We start from the raw sequence: 14,513 nt of genomic DNA on the forward strand, positions 1-14,513 counted from the left end.
AGAGCCAGTGGATGTAGTGTACCTAAACTTTCAGAAAGCCTTTGATAAGGTCCCACATAGGAGATTAGTGAGCAAACTTAGGGCACATGGTATTGGGGGCAAGGTACTGACTTGGATTGAAAATTAACTGACTGACAGCAATAAACTGTTCCCTTTCAGAATGGCAGGCAGTGACCAGTGGGGTACCACAAGGTTCGGTGCTGGGACCGCAGCTGTTTACAAATACATCAATGATATAGATGAAGGCATTAAAAGTAATATTAGCAAATTTGCTGATGACACAAAGCTGGGTGGCAGGGTGAAATGTGAGGAGGATGTTATGAGAATACAGAGTGACTTGGACAGGCTAGGTGAGTGGACGGATGCATGGCAGATGCAGTTTATTGTGGGTAAATGTGTGGTTATCCACTTTGGTGGCAAGAACAGGAAGGCAGATTACTTTCTAAATGGAGTCAAGTTAGGTAAAGGGGAAATACAACGAGATCTAGGAATTCTTGTACATCAGTCGATGAAAGCAAGCATGTAGGTATCGCAGGCAGTGAAGAAAGCTTAATGGCATGCTGGCCTTCATAACAAGAGGAATTTAGTACAGGAGCAAAGAGGTCCTTCTGCAGCTGTGTAGAGCCCTGGTGAGACCGCACCTGGAGTATTGTGTGCAGTTTTGGTCTCCAAATTTGAGGCTAGTGAGGGAGTGCAGCATAGGTTCACGAGGTCAATTCCCGGAATGGCAGGACTATCATATGTTGAAAGATTGGAGCAACTGGGCTTGTATTCACTTGGCTTTAGAAGAATGAGAGGGGATCTGATTGAGACGTATAAAATTATTAATGGATTGGACACTCTCTGGAGGCAAGAAGCATGTTTCCGCTGATGGGTGAGTCCAGAACCAGAGGACACTGTTTAAAAATAAGGGGTAAGCTATTTAAAACAGAGTTGAGGAGAAATTTCTTCACCCAGTGGATATATGGAATGCTCTACCCCAGAAGGCAGTGGAGACCAAGTCTCTGGATACTTTCAAGAAAGAGATGGATAGAGCTCTTAGGGATAGTGGAATCAAGAGTTAAGGGGATAAGGCAGGAACAGGATGCTGATTGTGGATGATCAGCCATGATCATAATAAATGGTGGTGCTGGCTCGAAAGGCCAAATGGCCTACTCCTGCACCTATTGCCTATAATTCTGATCAGAAAACAGCTGCCTGAAACTGCATCTGTACAAATTACTTAATACCTTTAGCACTCCCTTTGTCTTTTGCTCCGGGCACCATCACCATCTGTTCCAGTCACTACACCTCCATCTTTGTCAGTAGCACAAAAACCATAATTTTCCAGCTCCTGTTGGTTCCAAAGGAGAGTCATACTGAACTCGAATCATAACTCTGTTTCTCGTTCCACAAATGCTGTCAGATGTGTTGAGTTTCTCCAGCTTTTTTTTTGTTTTTAGGTTATATTGACAAGAGTTGAGTTCAAAATGGTGTTTGAAAGTAAACACTCTCCGTGTAGACAAAACAGTTTAATTAACATAGTTAAAAGTTTAATTGGATGCAATAAATAGAACTGAATTTATAAAAGTTTTTAAAATTGCACTTAGAAATCGCTTCACTGAAACAATTATGTTTCACCTCCATCAATTTGATTCATTACTTTGGAGTAACTTTACAGCTTTTGCACTCAGCCTTCTTTGTAGGATTCTTAGTTGCATGAGAGAACATGTTAAAAAAAACCCATTAATGTCCTTTACTTTGGGACTTTTAAATGTCCCAAGTCACCTCACATTGAATTAATTATATGCAATTCTGTGTGAATAAATTGATTGTCGTATTGTGCACTACAAGGTTCCACAAATTATTGTTGATATAACTTACGTGGTAGAGTTGGAAGAGTCTCCAGATGCTTTTATTAGATGGATCGCATATGTATAATAAATATTTACATACTTGTCATCACTAACTTTCCAATGTGATGCTGATTTGTTTTGTTTGTGCTTGATCCTGTAGTACTTGATCTTACTGAAAGAGCTCCCATCAGAAGAATGTGTTCTCCCATCTGATGATATCTCCATACTTGTGAAACCTCTCTTGTAAGCAGTATTTGATTCTTTTGTTGGTTTTTGTTTTGTGAATGGGAATGCTATGTAGAACGGTGGACATGGTGATGGTGATACAAAGTGGCAGAGATGCAAAATGGTGCATTATCCAGCACTAACGTGCCTTGATGAACACAAATAATGTTGAAAAAGATTTGATAAAAGATTTTGGGAATTATCTTTTTCCAAAAGTGTTCATTCTTTGGGAATAAATAATAATCAGAAGAATAATTCGATAAGATCGAATGGTTCAAATTCAAGTGCAAGTATTACAATTTTTAATCGATAACTGACTTTGCGATCCGATTACATTGTTTGGAACCTTCTGATGACACATTGGATTCCTAGAATAATAATTCTTATGAAACTTTTTATTTTAAAACCTAAAAAATGATTGTCTCAAGTAGATTTGAAGTGAAAATTAAAAATGTTAGTTAAAAACACATTATCGACAAACCAAGGCATAGTTAGTTTTATTTATGTATTGCATAATTTGCATTATCAAATTGTTCATCTTTTAAATATAAGACAAATTGTGCTTTACAATGAGTGAATGAATAGTTTTGATGTGTGATTTTAGCAGTCGTAGAGAGTCATAGAGATGTACAGCATGGAAACAGACCCTTCAGTCCAACCTGTCCATGCTGACCAGATATCCCAACCCAATCTAGTTTCACCTGCCAGCACCCAGCCCATATCCCTCCAAACCCTTCCTATTCATATACCCATCGAAATGCCTCTTAAATGTTGCAATTGTACCAGCCTCCACTCAGTTAACAGGAATGGATGATTTGGTAGCACTTTATAATTGCAGTTTCTAATCTGTGCAGGGATTTGTGTTCCATGTATCGTTATGATCAAGAAGTTTGTTCGGTAATACTGACGCACATTCTTCCATTGCTATCGGCACAAGGCATCGACCCTGATGAACTTACCGATGTCCAAGGAAAACTGCTAACGACAATTGGAGCATTCTGGTCTGTGTACTTCATTGACTCTATTTGCCCCTAGATCTTGTCAGAGTATGTTTGTAATTGAAACCAAAAAAGTTAACAGTTCTCCTAAGGTGTGAGGTTAGAAATGTTAAAGATTTATATCAATTTGTTAATTTACAATAGGCATCTAAGCAAGGAAGGAAAATGTAACTCACAAGTGAGAACTGCTTTAGTAAGATGCATGAAAGCATTACTTGAGGTGAGTACATTCTGATATTTGTAAGCACATTACCAAACTTTAGCAATTATTTAAATATTTTTGTGTGATGACTGTGACAGATGCTATGATAGCTAGAATTCCCTGTCTACCTTCTGCTTGTGATATTCACCATAAGTTAAAGTATTCTTTACTGAAGAGAACATTGTAAAATAAGTGAAACACTTTTCTTTGAGAAAAGGGGAATATTATAATCAAAAACGTTATATTATTTGACAATGAGAAATTATAGCTAATAAATTATACCACTGCCAAATTTATGGCAATTTAGTCACACACCAATTGAAGCATGAAGGTGTAAGCAAGATTTTATTGTTCTGCAATGTGCTTATTAACCTACAAATAATTGTATTGTCCATAACATATTTTTAGTAACATTCTGCAAATATTTTAAGATTTGTTTATGAATATTAACAATTAGGGGAGTTGTTATTTTATTTGCCTATATATGATTTGATCTTTATAAATCGCTAATTTACAATGCAGATATAGAAACAGTGATTTAATAGTTATGGTTTTGGGATCTTTATCGAACCATCATATCTCTTTAAATGTTTGGATTGCAAAATGCCCAACAACAATGTACGTTTATACAGCACTTTTTAATGCAATAAAACGCACAAAGCACTTCACTGAATAAAACCAAAATAAGATTATTGTTTGGAGTTTGGACATTCTCCCCATGTCTATGTAGGTCCCCTCCGGGTGCTCAAGTTTCCTCCCAAAGTCCAAAGATGTGCGAATTAGGTGAATTGGTCATGCTAAATTGCCTTATAGTTTTCAGGGATGTATAGATTATGTGCATTAGTGAGGGGTGAATGTAGAGTAATACAGTAGAGGAATGGATCTAGGTGAGATACTCTGGACAGGTCGGTGTGGACCTGTTGGGCGGAAGGGCCTGTTTCCACACTATAGGTATTCTATTCTATTGTAGACCTTGTGCTTGAAAGTGCTTGTTGTAAAATTTTGTTGGAGAATTAAGGTTTTACAACCTACATCTGATGTGCAGAATTAACTTATTTTTTGTTCATTCATGGGATGTGGCAGTTGCTGGCCATGCCAGCATTTATTGCCCATCCCAGGTTTCCCCAGATGGCAGATGAGAGTCAACCACATTGCTGTAGGTTTGGAGTCCTATATGGGCCAGACCAGGTAAAGACGGTAGTTTCCTTCCCTAAAGGACATTAGTGAACCAGATGGGTCTTTCCTGACAGTTATCAATGATTTTATGGTCATCATTAGATTCTTAATTGCAGATTTCTATTGATTTCAAAATGCACCACATGTTAATAAAGAATACATGTCCTGGCTCTCTGGGTTACTAGTCCAGTGACTATATCACTAGGCCATTGTCTCCCCTATTGGGTTTTTCAATTCTGTAAGGTTTACGTTGCATGATTTGATTAATGCACTCATGATTTTGGTAGCATTTACTTTTGTAGTATTTATGGCCTTTTCAGAAAGACCCACATTCCAAATGGACTGTACTCTCCATCAGAGGTGAAGAGTTGCCTGTTTCTGAAGTCTATACAGAGTTCCTAAAAGATAGTCACCATCAGGTTCGCATGCTTGCTGCCATGTCTGTTAACAGGTAATCTTTCTGGGTGTTAATAAATGTTAAGTTATATTTGCAGGTCTAAAAAAGCTTTGATTAAATTCATGTACCAACTTAGTTTCTGGCTTCTACAAATGAATGCTAATATACAGGAAGTCCCAGATTTAGGAATGTCTGATGTACGGTGCTCATATTTACGAATGCGATCTTGCATAGGGTGTAATTTTTATATATGAGCATTTCCTGTACTTGTGAACGGCATCTTTACGTTGTCCTGCATTGTGTTTTGACTTGCGAATGGGCTCAAGAACCCATTGCAGCCCAGGGAGTGCCTTTATGTCAGAAAACATGAGGTAATTGTAAAGTTTACTGTGCCCTGTTGCCAAATTTAAATTTGGTATGTATCCCTTACTGCATCAATGTGGGTACTTTCAGCTTATTACCTCTACCTCTTTAATGTTCTGTGTATGAGGTGTAATGAATAGTGAATCATTTTATACGGCACATTCAGTTAAAAAGAACCACGTTATTTCGCTTCTGCAACTGTGACAAAAGTAATCTTGCCCTCCCCATCTTTCTCAGTCTTTTTGCACACTTCTGCATTGTTCTCCAACTAAATAGGTCTGCTAAAAGCTAGTTTCATTCTTCTATATTTAGTCGTATCCAGAATATTACTTGCAATTGATTATTTTCCTGTTCTGTACTATTAACTTAGTTGTCCCCGAAGATCAATCCTTGTCCCTTTCCTGTTTCTCACTTATATGCTGCCATTCATCAATATTATCTGAATGGAGCATGAACTCTGATGGCATCCATTATCTACGTCACCAACTTCTCTCCTAACTGCTCCATTGTTGCAAAATTATCAGACTGCTAGTCCAAATGTAATACTGGCTGAATTGGAATTTGCATAGTTAAATGTTGGGAAGAATGAAGCTTTTGTTTTCAGTCTCCACCTTGAATTCTGTTCCCTAGCTACTGTACTCTCCATCAGAGCTCCCTCTGGCAACAATCTGAGTCAGTCTGTTTGAAACATTTGACTCCAAGATTAGCTTCTACTTACACATCCTGCCTTCATTTAAACTGCCTATTTCTAGTTTCATTACATTTCAGCTCATCTGTTGCTAAAACTGTCATTCGTACCCTGTTAGCCCTTTTGAAAATTGATTGGTCTTCTATATTTATCCTCTGTGAACTTGATATAATTGAAAGTTTTGCTGCCAGTGTCCTAAGTTGCAGCAAGTCCCATTCCCCTATCACCCCTGTGCTTGTAGACCTAGTTTGGCTCCTGGCCAAGTGACACCTTGCTTTCAAAATTATCATTTCCCTTTTCAAATCCTACCATGGTCTTGTCCATCCTTATCTCTGGAGTCTTCTGTAGCCCCACAATTCTCGAGCTATCTGCATTTATTTAATTGTGGCTGCTTGAGCATCGCCAGTTTTAATTGTTCCTCCATTAATGGCTTCACCTTCAGTTCTCTCAATAGCCAGCTTATACCTCACCATGTCTCTTCGTCATTTCCTCGCTGAGAACACTTCTTAAAATCTACCCTCTTCCAGCAAGCTTCGGCAATCTTGCCTAATATCTCCTCATATGACTTAGTGTCATACTTTGTAAAGCGTCTTGGGATATTTTATTATGTTACACTGTCCAAATATAATTTGCTGATGCTGTTGAATGAGGGGCTTTTATCCCATATGTCTAGGTAGTATTCAGTCTGAGTTACAAAAATAAAAGATCAGACTTCCAATTCATTACATCCTGCCCTCCTGAATCTGCATTCACGGATTTATTGATTATTTTAATACAATATTAAATGTCTGTAAAAACTTCTGGAATCTATGGGCAGGGAATGCTTTTAGCAGAAATCTTGCTGTTGTCTCAGATATAGTAGTCACTCCATTGTTTTCCCCAGACTATTCCAAGAATTCCAGGTACAGGATGAATTTGTGCAACTGAAAGCCCTTCCTGTGAAATTGCAGCAGAATGCCTTTGAAAATGTGTATATGAAAGTACAAGCAGGAATGAGATTTCAGGTATTATCATTTTTCTATCTTTCCATATGATTTCCAAACATTGTGCATTTATGTCCTTTTGTTATCTAGTTTAGTTTCTGTGTACTCTTGCTAAACTCTTAAGGGAGGCCAGCTGAATCAATTCAGAGGCAACCATATCTTCAGTTCTGTCCCTCAGTCTGCCATTTTCTCGTAGCTCATTGTCCACCCTCATTCACCTGCTCAAATATGTTTGAAAATATTTCACTCAATTGATTCGTTCGATTTTTCTTCTCATGCAGAAAATATCTAAATTTCCACTGTAATAGATTATTGTATTGAGCTCTTTACTTTCAAAATACAAACACTTATTGTGATAATGTGTCCTGGCATTACCCACCATGAAATCAAAAATATAATACTTTTGCTTTTCTTTTTAATATTTGCTATATTCTATTTGAGACACTGAAACGTGGTCTGCTAGATTGAAGTTTAAACACTGTTGTATTGCTTGATGCTTCTGTTTAGTTCTCAACATCTCACGGTAAAAATCTACATTTTTCCAGGGTTTTTTTGGTACCTGAGTTTCACCGAGGAAATGTCTGCTTTTTTTCAAGTCTCCATTAAGTTAGCTGAGCTGACCTTGAGTTTTAAAAGGAGCACTATATTTTAAGCTCAGTAAGATGTGTGTTATGTGACCATTAGCCTGAGGTTGAGATAAGATGCCCCTTGCAACTAAAAAGCTCACCATCACTCACTATCAAAATGAAATTATGTACAATTGTCACTTGTGTTATGCTTTCATCAAAAGAATGAATGTCTCTAAGGGAAGACCGGAGAGTATATTAAAAAAAACTTTTTAAATAAAATTCTATTTATAGACTGTATGAAATGTTTTGTATTATTAAATAACATTTTATACAGTCTATAAATTTGATGCCTGCAGAACATTAACTTTATCTGTAATTGATTCCTAACTCTGTGTTTATAAAGGATGCCTCTGAAAACATGTCTCCTTATGATTATAACTTTCTTCCATTTGTCTGAACCATTTATTCTATGTACTCTTGAAACCTGCTTCACCTGAAGTGTACATTTTAGTTCTGATTTTCTACATGCAATCATAGATGGTGTCCTGACACTTGTTTAAAATAAAAGCAGAATACATGACTTTTCATACATGCTTTGTATGTAAAATATCCATGAAATTCTACATCCTACACCTGAAAAGAACCATTGCATCCAAAATAAAAGCTGCCATTGCAAGAGAGCAGAAATTGTTAAAACTCAGCAGATCTGGCAGCATCTATGAAGAGAGAAACAAAATTGATTTGACTCTTCTTTAGAACTCTTCTGAAGGAGTCCCTACCAAATTCAGAAGGTTCATTTTGTTTCTCCCCGACAGATGTTATTAGACCTCATGTATTTCTCTAGCACTTGCTGCTGTTGTTTAATAGCAACCAAGGTTTCCTTTTAAGCAGGAAGACTGACAACCCGTTCACCTTTGTGAGTTTATTTTTGGTAATTGAATAATATATTTAATTTTCCTTCAGCCAAGCCCTTCAGTTTGTTACTAGCATCAGAGTTTACTTCTCCTTCCCTCCCACAGACTTTCACAATAGCTCAACTTTAAAATTCCCACCCTGATGTTTAACTGTCTCTACAATTTAATTTCTTCATGTCTATGTAATTTTCCCAGTACTACATTTACTCTATTCAAACTTCCCGCTCCTCTGACTGTAGATCTTAGTGCTTCCTGAGTTCAGTTTTCCACCTCATCCTCCTCTCTGACCCCTTAAAACCCAGCTCTTAGTCAAAGCTTTTAGTCAACCCTCATATTTCTTTAACTCCTCTTGGGTCCACTTTTTTCTTGTCTGTCCATCTGTGACTTTGTTGGTGCTCATATATAAATGTAAGTTGTCTTGTGCATATATTAATGTTTTAAGTACTATCTCACTTTTTGAACATTTTCATCTTTCCTTAGAGTAGTGAAGAAGAACTCCAGGATGAGAAGTGTAACAGAAGAGCAACGCTGCTTACAGTGATTTCATGGATCATGTGCTGTAGCCCCATTTGTGAAAAGCAAGCCTTATTTGCGATTTGCCAGTCATTCAAGGAGAACAAATTGGATCCTATGCTTGTTAAAAAAGTAACTATGAAATGAAATTATTGTCAGTTTTTTGAATTGTAGATGATTTGCGTGGTGATATTTATTCATTTGATTCTGTTTTCTGAATATAAGGGCATATTAACCATTTCATCACATTGAACCTATTCAGCTGCACAAGTGCGTGGAGTGCCCATTCAAAACCTTTCCTCTAAAAATGTGAGCGCTGATCTTCAGTTGCTTCAATAGAAGGTGTCTTCATAGTGATACAGCATGGAAGCAGACCCTTCACTCCAACCAGTCCATGTTGAGCATAATCTCAAAACTGTCCAACTTGCCTGCTCCTGGCCCATATTCCTGTAAGCCTTTGCTATTCATGTAGTTATTGAAGTACCTTTAACTGTTGTAGCTGTGCATGCATCCACCACTTCCTGAAGAGGTTCATCCCACACGTGAACCACCCTGTGTGTAAAAAAAACTGCCCTCACCTTTTTTTAAATCTCTCTCCTCTCACCTTTAAAAATATGCCCTCTTGCCTTGAAATTCCCCATCCTCGGGTAAAGATACCTATGATTAACCCTATCTAAACCGCTCATAATTTTAGAAACCTCTATAAGGTCACTCCTTAGCCTCTGATGCTCCAGGGGCAATAGCCCTGCCTACTCAGCCTCTCAAACCCTCCAACCCAGGCAATATCCTTGCAAATCTTTTTGGAACCCTTTCAAGTTTCATAACATTTTTCCTTTAGTAAGGAGACAGATATAGATAGGATAGTGAAGAACTGCATGCAGTATTCCATTGGTGGCCTAACCAGTGTCCTGTACAGTTGCAACATGACTTCCCAACGTTTGTGCTGAATGCACTGACCAATAAAGGCAAGCATATTTTCTTCACTATTCTATCCACATGCGACTCCACTTTTGAGGAGCTATGAGCCTGCACTCCAAGGTCTCTTTGTTCAGCAACACTTCCCAGGACCTTGCCATTAAATGTATAAATCTTGCGCTGATTTGTCTTTCTAAAGCTCAGCAGCTCACATTGATCTAAATTAAACTTCATCTGTCACTCCTTGGCCCATCTGAGCAAGATCCCATTGTATTCTGAGATAAACTTCTTTGCACTACACCACTAATTTTCATGTCATCCGCAAACTTACTAACCATACGTCCAATGTTTACATCCAAATCATGTATATAAATGACAAAACACAGTGGAGCTAGCACCGATCCATGTGGCATTTGAGCCAGTTCTGTATCCAGTTCTCCCTATGTTCCATGTGACCAAACCTTGCTAAACAATCTATCTTGAGGAACCTTGTTGAATGCCTTACTCAAGTCCACATAGATCACATCCACCACTCTGCCCTCATCAATCCTCTTCGTTACCTCTTCAAAACAAAACTCATTCAAGTTAGTGAGACACAATTTCCCATGCACAAAGCTATGTTGACTATTCCTAACCAGTCCTTGCCTTTACAAATACGTATAAATCCTGTCTCTCAGGATCCCCTCCAACAACTTGCCCACCACTAATGTCAGGTTCACCAATCCATAGTTCCCTGGTTTTTCCTTACCACCTTTCTTAAATAATGGCACCACATTAGCCAACCTCCAATCTTTCGGCACCTCACCTGTGGCTATCAGTGATACAAATATCTCAGTGAGGGGCCCAACAATCACTTTCCTAGCTTCCCACAGAGTTCTAGGGTATACTTGATCAGGTCTCGGGGATTTATCCACCTTTATGCATCCTAATACATCTAGTACTACCTCCTCTGTAAAATGAACATTTTTCAAGGTGTCGCTATTTATTCCCCCACATTCTTCCATATCTTTCTCCACAGTAAACACCAATGCAAAATACTTGTTTAGTAGTAGAAAGCATATATAAATGCATGAATAAGTGACTTCTCTATACTGGAGGTTTAATTTATAAACTGAAGTCAAAATTAGTCATTTTATTTTGAGTAAATAGCTAATTCCTGTGATTAATTTATAGAATTAATATTTTTGCTATCAAATGTTTTTTAAAAATGGTGTTTTGTTGCCCATGGTTTTATGACTATATTGTGTACGGTAGTAGATGTAAAATACTTTTATTACCTGCCTGTTAATTCTAATTAGATTCTTGAGACTGTATCGAACTGTTTGAAGTATCGTAATTTGGAAAGCTTCATGATTTCCCACTTGGATTACCTTATCCATCAGTGGCTGAGAATGAATGATTCAGGCTATAACTTGTCTACGTTCCCTTATGTCCTGTTGAACTGTGCCAATCTGGAAGAATTTTGCAGGTAAATCAAGTGTTACTTAAGTCACACAGAATATTGTGAATGTCTTGATGTTTACATAATACCTGAACAAATGAAATGCTGATTTCAGGAGAATATACTGAATCTTCCTTCAATGACTCATGTATGTTGGAAATACAACATTATTTTAACCTCTCTCATGACAGCAATGTTACAAATTTTCACTACAACTTTTGTTTATCATATGTTTGAAATTAATGTTTTTCAGTAATATGAATAATCGGTTAGGGCATTGTTCCAAATAAACTTTCTCATTTAGTTTTTGTAAAAGTCAAACTAAGGAAAACATCCATCTACTCAAAAACAAAAACTGAAATTGGTGGAAAATCTCAGCAGATCTGGCAGTATCTGTGGAGAAAAAGCAGAAAGGTTTGGATCCAGTGACCCTTCTTCAGAACTGGTAGCTAAGAAAAGGATGATTTGTATGTAGAAGATAGTGTTGGGGGAGAGGGTAGAAGTAAACAATAAGTGGAGATAGTTGGACAGACAGAGGAGTGGATAAAGACCAGCCGAGGAGAATGAATAACTGCTAATGGGACTATTAGTAGCTTCCAATGGGTTGTGTGTATGGTAGCAGCCCGTGAGATGACAAAGCGTGGCTTGTGCGGGTGGGAAAAGCATGGGGAAAGGTGTTCAAGCCCTAAAATTGTTGAACTTGAACCAAGTCCAGAAGGCTGCAGAATTCCTAAGCAGAAAATGAGGTGGTGTTCTTCCAGCTTAAAATGAGCTTCACTGGAGCACTGCAGCAAGCCTGAGATGGAGATGTTGGCCAGGGAACACAGTGATGTGTTGAAGTGGCAGGTAACTGGAAGTTCAGGGCCGTTTTTGCAGACAAAACATAGGTGTGCTGCAAAGTGGTCACCAGCCTGTGCTTTGTTTTCCCAGTGTAGAGACCACATTGTGAGTTGTGAAAACAGTAGACTAGATTAAGTGAAGTGCAGGTGAAAGTGCTGCTTCACCTGGAAGGTTTGTTTGAAACCATGGATGATGAGGAGGGTGGAAGTCAATGGGTAGGTATTATACTTCTCCGATTGCAGGGGAAGGTGCCACGTGGGGACGTGTTGAAAGTGAAGGAAAAATGGACCAGTGTGTCCCAGAGGACAAGGCCGACAAGGGAAGGAAGGGGAATATTGTCCAGTGGAGGAAGAACATGGGTGTTTCGAGCCCCCCTTGGCATCATCAGAATGGATGTGACAGAGATGGAGGAACTGGGAGAATGGAATAGAGTCTTTAAAGGAAACAATATGAGGATGTATACTGTGAGTAACTGTGGAAGTGGGTGGGTTTGTAGTGGATTCATCTGGTCTACTTGTTTCTGAAAGACCCCCTTACATAGTTTCAGTGAAGTGTGAATGTTTTGCATTGAATTTTCCTGACTTTAAAAAACTGGAGCTGTCATGGATTTTAAGTGAAGGATGCCAGGTGATAGATATTCTTTCATTCAGTTGAGTATCAAAAGATGTGTGTGAGATGATCTTTGACAAACAGGTACACAGTACTTTTCTACGGAGTTGATAGGCAAGCGCTAAGATCTAGAAGTGGTATATAGCATCCCACCTAGGTTTTCTACTTTCCAGTGAGCATGATGCCACAGCACAACCACCCCCAGATCAGCAGTTTGATTGTAGAGGTCAGGATTGCTGCTGGGGGAAAGGAACTCACTTACACTGGAACCTCTGCAATTAATTTTTTTTCTTACTTGGAGACCAGGACACAGTGGACTGACCTTTGTGGTGCACCTAACCACTGTTTCTTACATGAAAGTGATTGATGCTGATGCCATGCCGAATAGGAATGATGCTGTTTCCCAACTCTAAAATCCGTCATCTTTCAATACCAACTTGAGTGCTAAATGCCGCACCCAAAATGGTCTGTACTACATGGTCAAGAAATAAATGAAATAATGCAGCCCAAATAGTGACTTCTACATTTTCAGGGGATAATATGTATGAGTTAACCTTTAATACTGATTAAGAGCTAAGTTAATGACTTTTCACCGATAATGTGTTTTAGATCCTATTACAAAATTCTTGTGCCACACCTAACGGTTAATAGTAATATGGAGGAAGTGAAGTTAATTGCTGCATGCGTTAAGAGGAATTGGAAAGAAGTGCTTGCTGATTGCCTGCCAAAGATCATGGCTTACATCTTACCGTGCTTTGCATATCAAGATAAGAATGAATCTGATAGTGATATGGCACAGCAAAGGGAAAATGCATCAAAGGTGTTTGACATGCTGAAGGAAGATGATTGCCTAGGAAAGCAGGTGAGATGAAGTAGTTTATCATTGCACCACTTTTGGCATGAGCTGTGTTTACCAAAACAATGTCACCCTGAGCTAAGAAAGAGAAACAAACATTCAACAGGGATTCTCCTGCATTCAGTGCAAATCTTTCTTTGCTTCAAGTGATCCTACTATCGGAAGATTTTGAGGTTTAGTGGATTGGAAATTTTGTCAGAATGCTGCTTTCCTTCTTCAGTGGGTGGTTGCTGAAATTAGGTGCATACATGCATCAGGCAGTGAAGTAGGTAAATGGTATGTTGGCCTTTGTAACCAGATGATTCAAGTACAGGAGCAAGGATGTCTTGTTGCATTTGTACATGAGCACACCTGAAGCATTCTGTGCAGTTTTGGCCTTCTTTCCTGAGGAAGGATGTTCTGACAATGGAGGAGGTGCAAAGACGGTTTACCAGACTCTTTCTTAGGATGATAGGACTGGTGTGTGAAGGAAGACTATATTCATTGGAGTTTAGAAGGATGAGGAGGAATCTCATAGAAAATCCAAACAGGATTAGATAGAGTAAATATAGGAAGGATGTTCAGAACCAGGGGTCACAGTCTAAGGATACAGGTGGCCATTTAGACTGATTTGATGAGAAATTGCTTCACCTAGAGAGTATTGAGCCTGCAGAATTCTCTGCACAGACAGCAGGCAGTTTTCAAGAAGGAGATAAATATTATTCTCAGGGCAAAAGGGAATCAGAGGGTATGGGGGAAAAAGCAGGAGCAAGGTACAGAATTGGATGATCAACCGTGATCATATTGAATAGCGGAACATGCTTGAAGTATCACAGTGCATCCTCGTCCATTATTTTGGTTTATCACAGAGAACAAGAAGTATTTCAAGAAATATAGATGTATCCAAGTATATCCATGTAGTTTTCCTTTTGGGAAACCATCTTGTTTGATTGAGCATGTTTGGTATAACAACACAATTTCTGAACTATTCTTTAACATTGATATTTTTC

At 38.4% G+C, this 14,513-nt stretch overlaps 1 protein-coding gene across 3 annotated transcripts in view; it reads left to right on the top strand.

Moving 5' to 3' along the window:
• Positions 1-14,513, top strand: part of atm (ATM serine/threonine kinase) — a 165,957-nt gene that overhangs the window by 45,848 nt on the left and 105,596 nt on the right. For 2 of the 3 annotated variants that reach the window (XR_006311919.1, XM_043691843.1), the window contains exons 19-26: positions 1,996-2,078; positions 2,915-3,061; positions 3,203-3,278; positions 4,757-4,887; positions 6,768-6,888; positions 8,831-8,995; positions 11,077-11,246; positions 13,278-13,530. Coding sequence is in view for 1 of the 3 variants with exons in the window: in XM_043691843.1 (XP_043547778.1) it covers positions 1,996-2,078; positions 2,915-3,061; positions 3,203-3,278; positions 4,757-4,887; positions 6,768-6,888; positions 8,831-8,995; positions 11,077-11,246; positions 13,278-13,530 (1,146 nt within the window). In the remaining 2 variants the exon portion in view is untranslated. The remainder of the gene's footprint in view (positions 1-1,995; positions 2,079-2,914; positions 3,062-3,202; positions 3,279-4,756; positions 4,888-6,767; positions 6,889-8,830; positions 8,996-11,076; positions 11,247-13,277; positions 13,531-14,513) is intronic. The other variant, XR_006311920.1, reaches the window with a different exon arrangement.

This window comes from Chiloscyllium plagiosum, chromosome 6 (assembly GCF_004010195.1).
Source record: "Chiloscyllium plagiosum isolate BGI_BamShark_2017 chromosome 6, ASM401019v2, whole genome shotgun sequence".
Classification (NCBI taxonomy): domain Eukaryota; kingdom Metazoa; phylum Chordata; class Chondrichthyes; order Orectolobiformes; family Hemiscylliidae; genus Chiloscyllium; species Chiloscyllium plagiosum.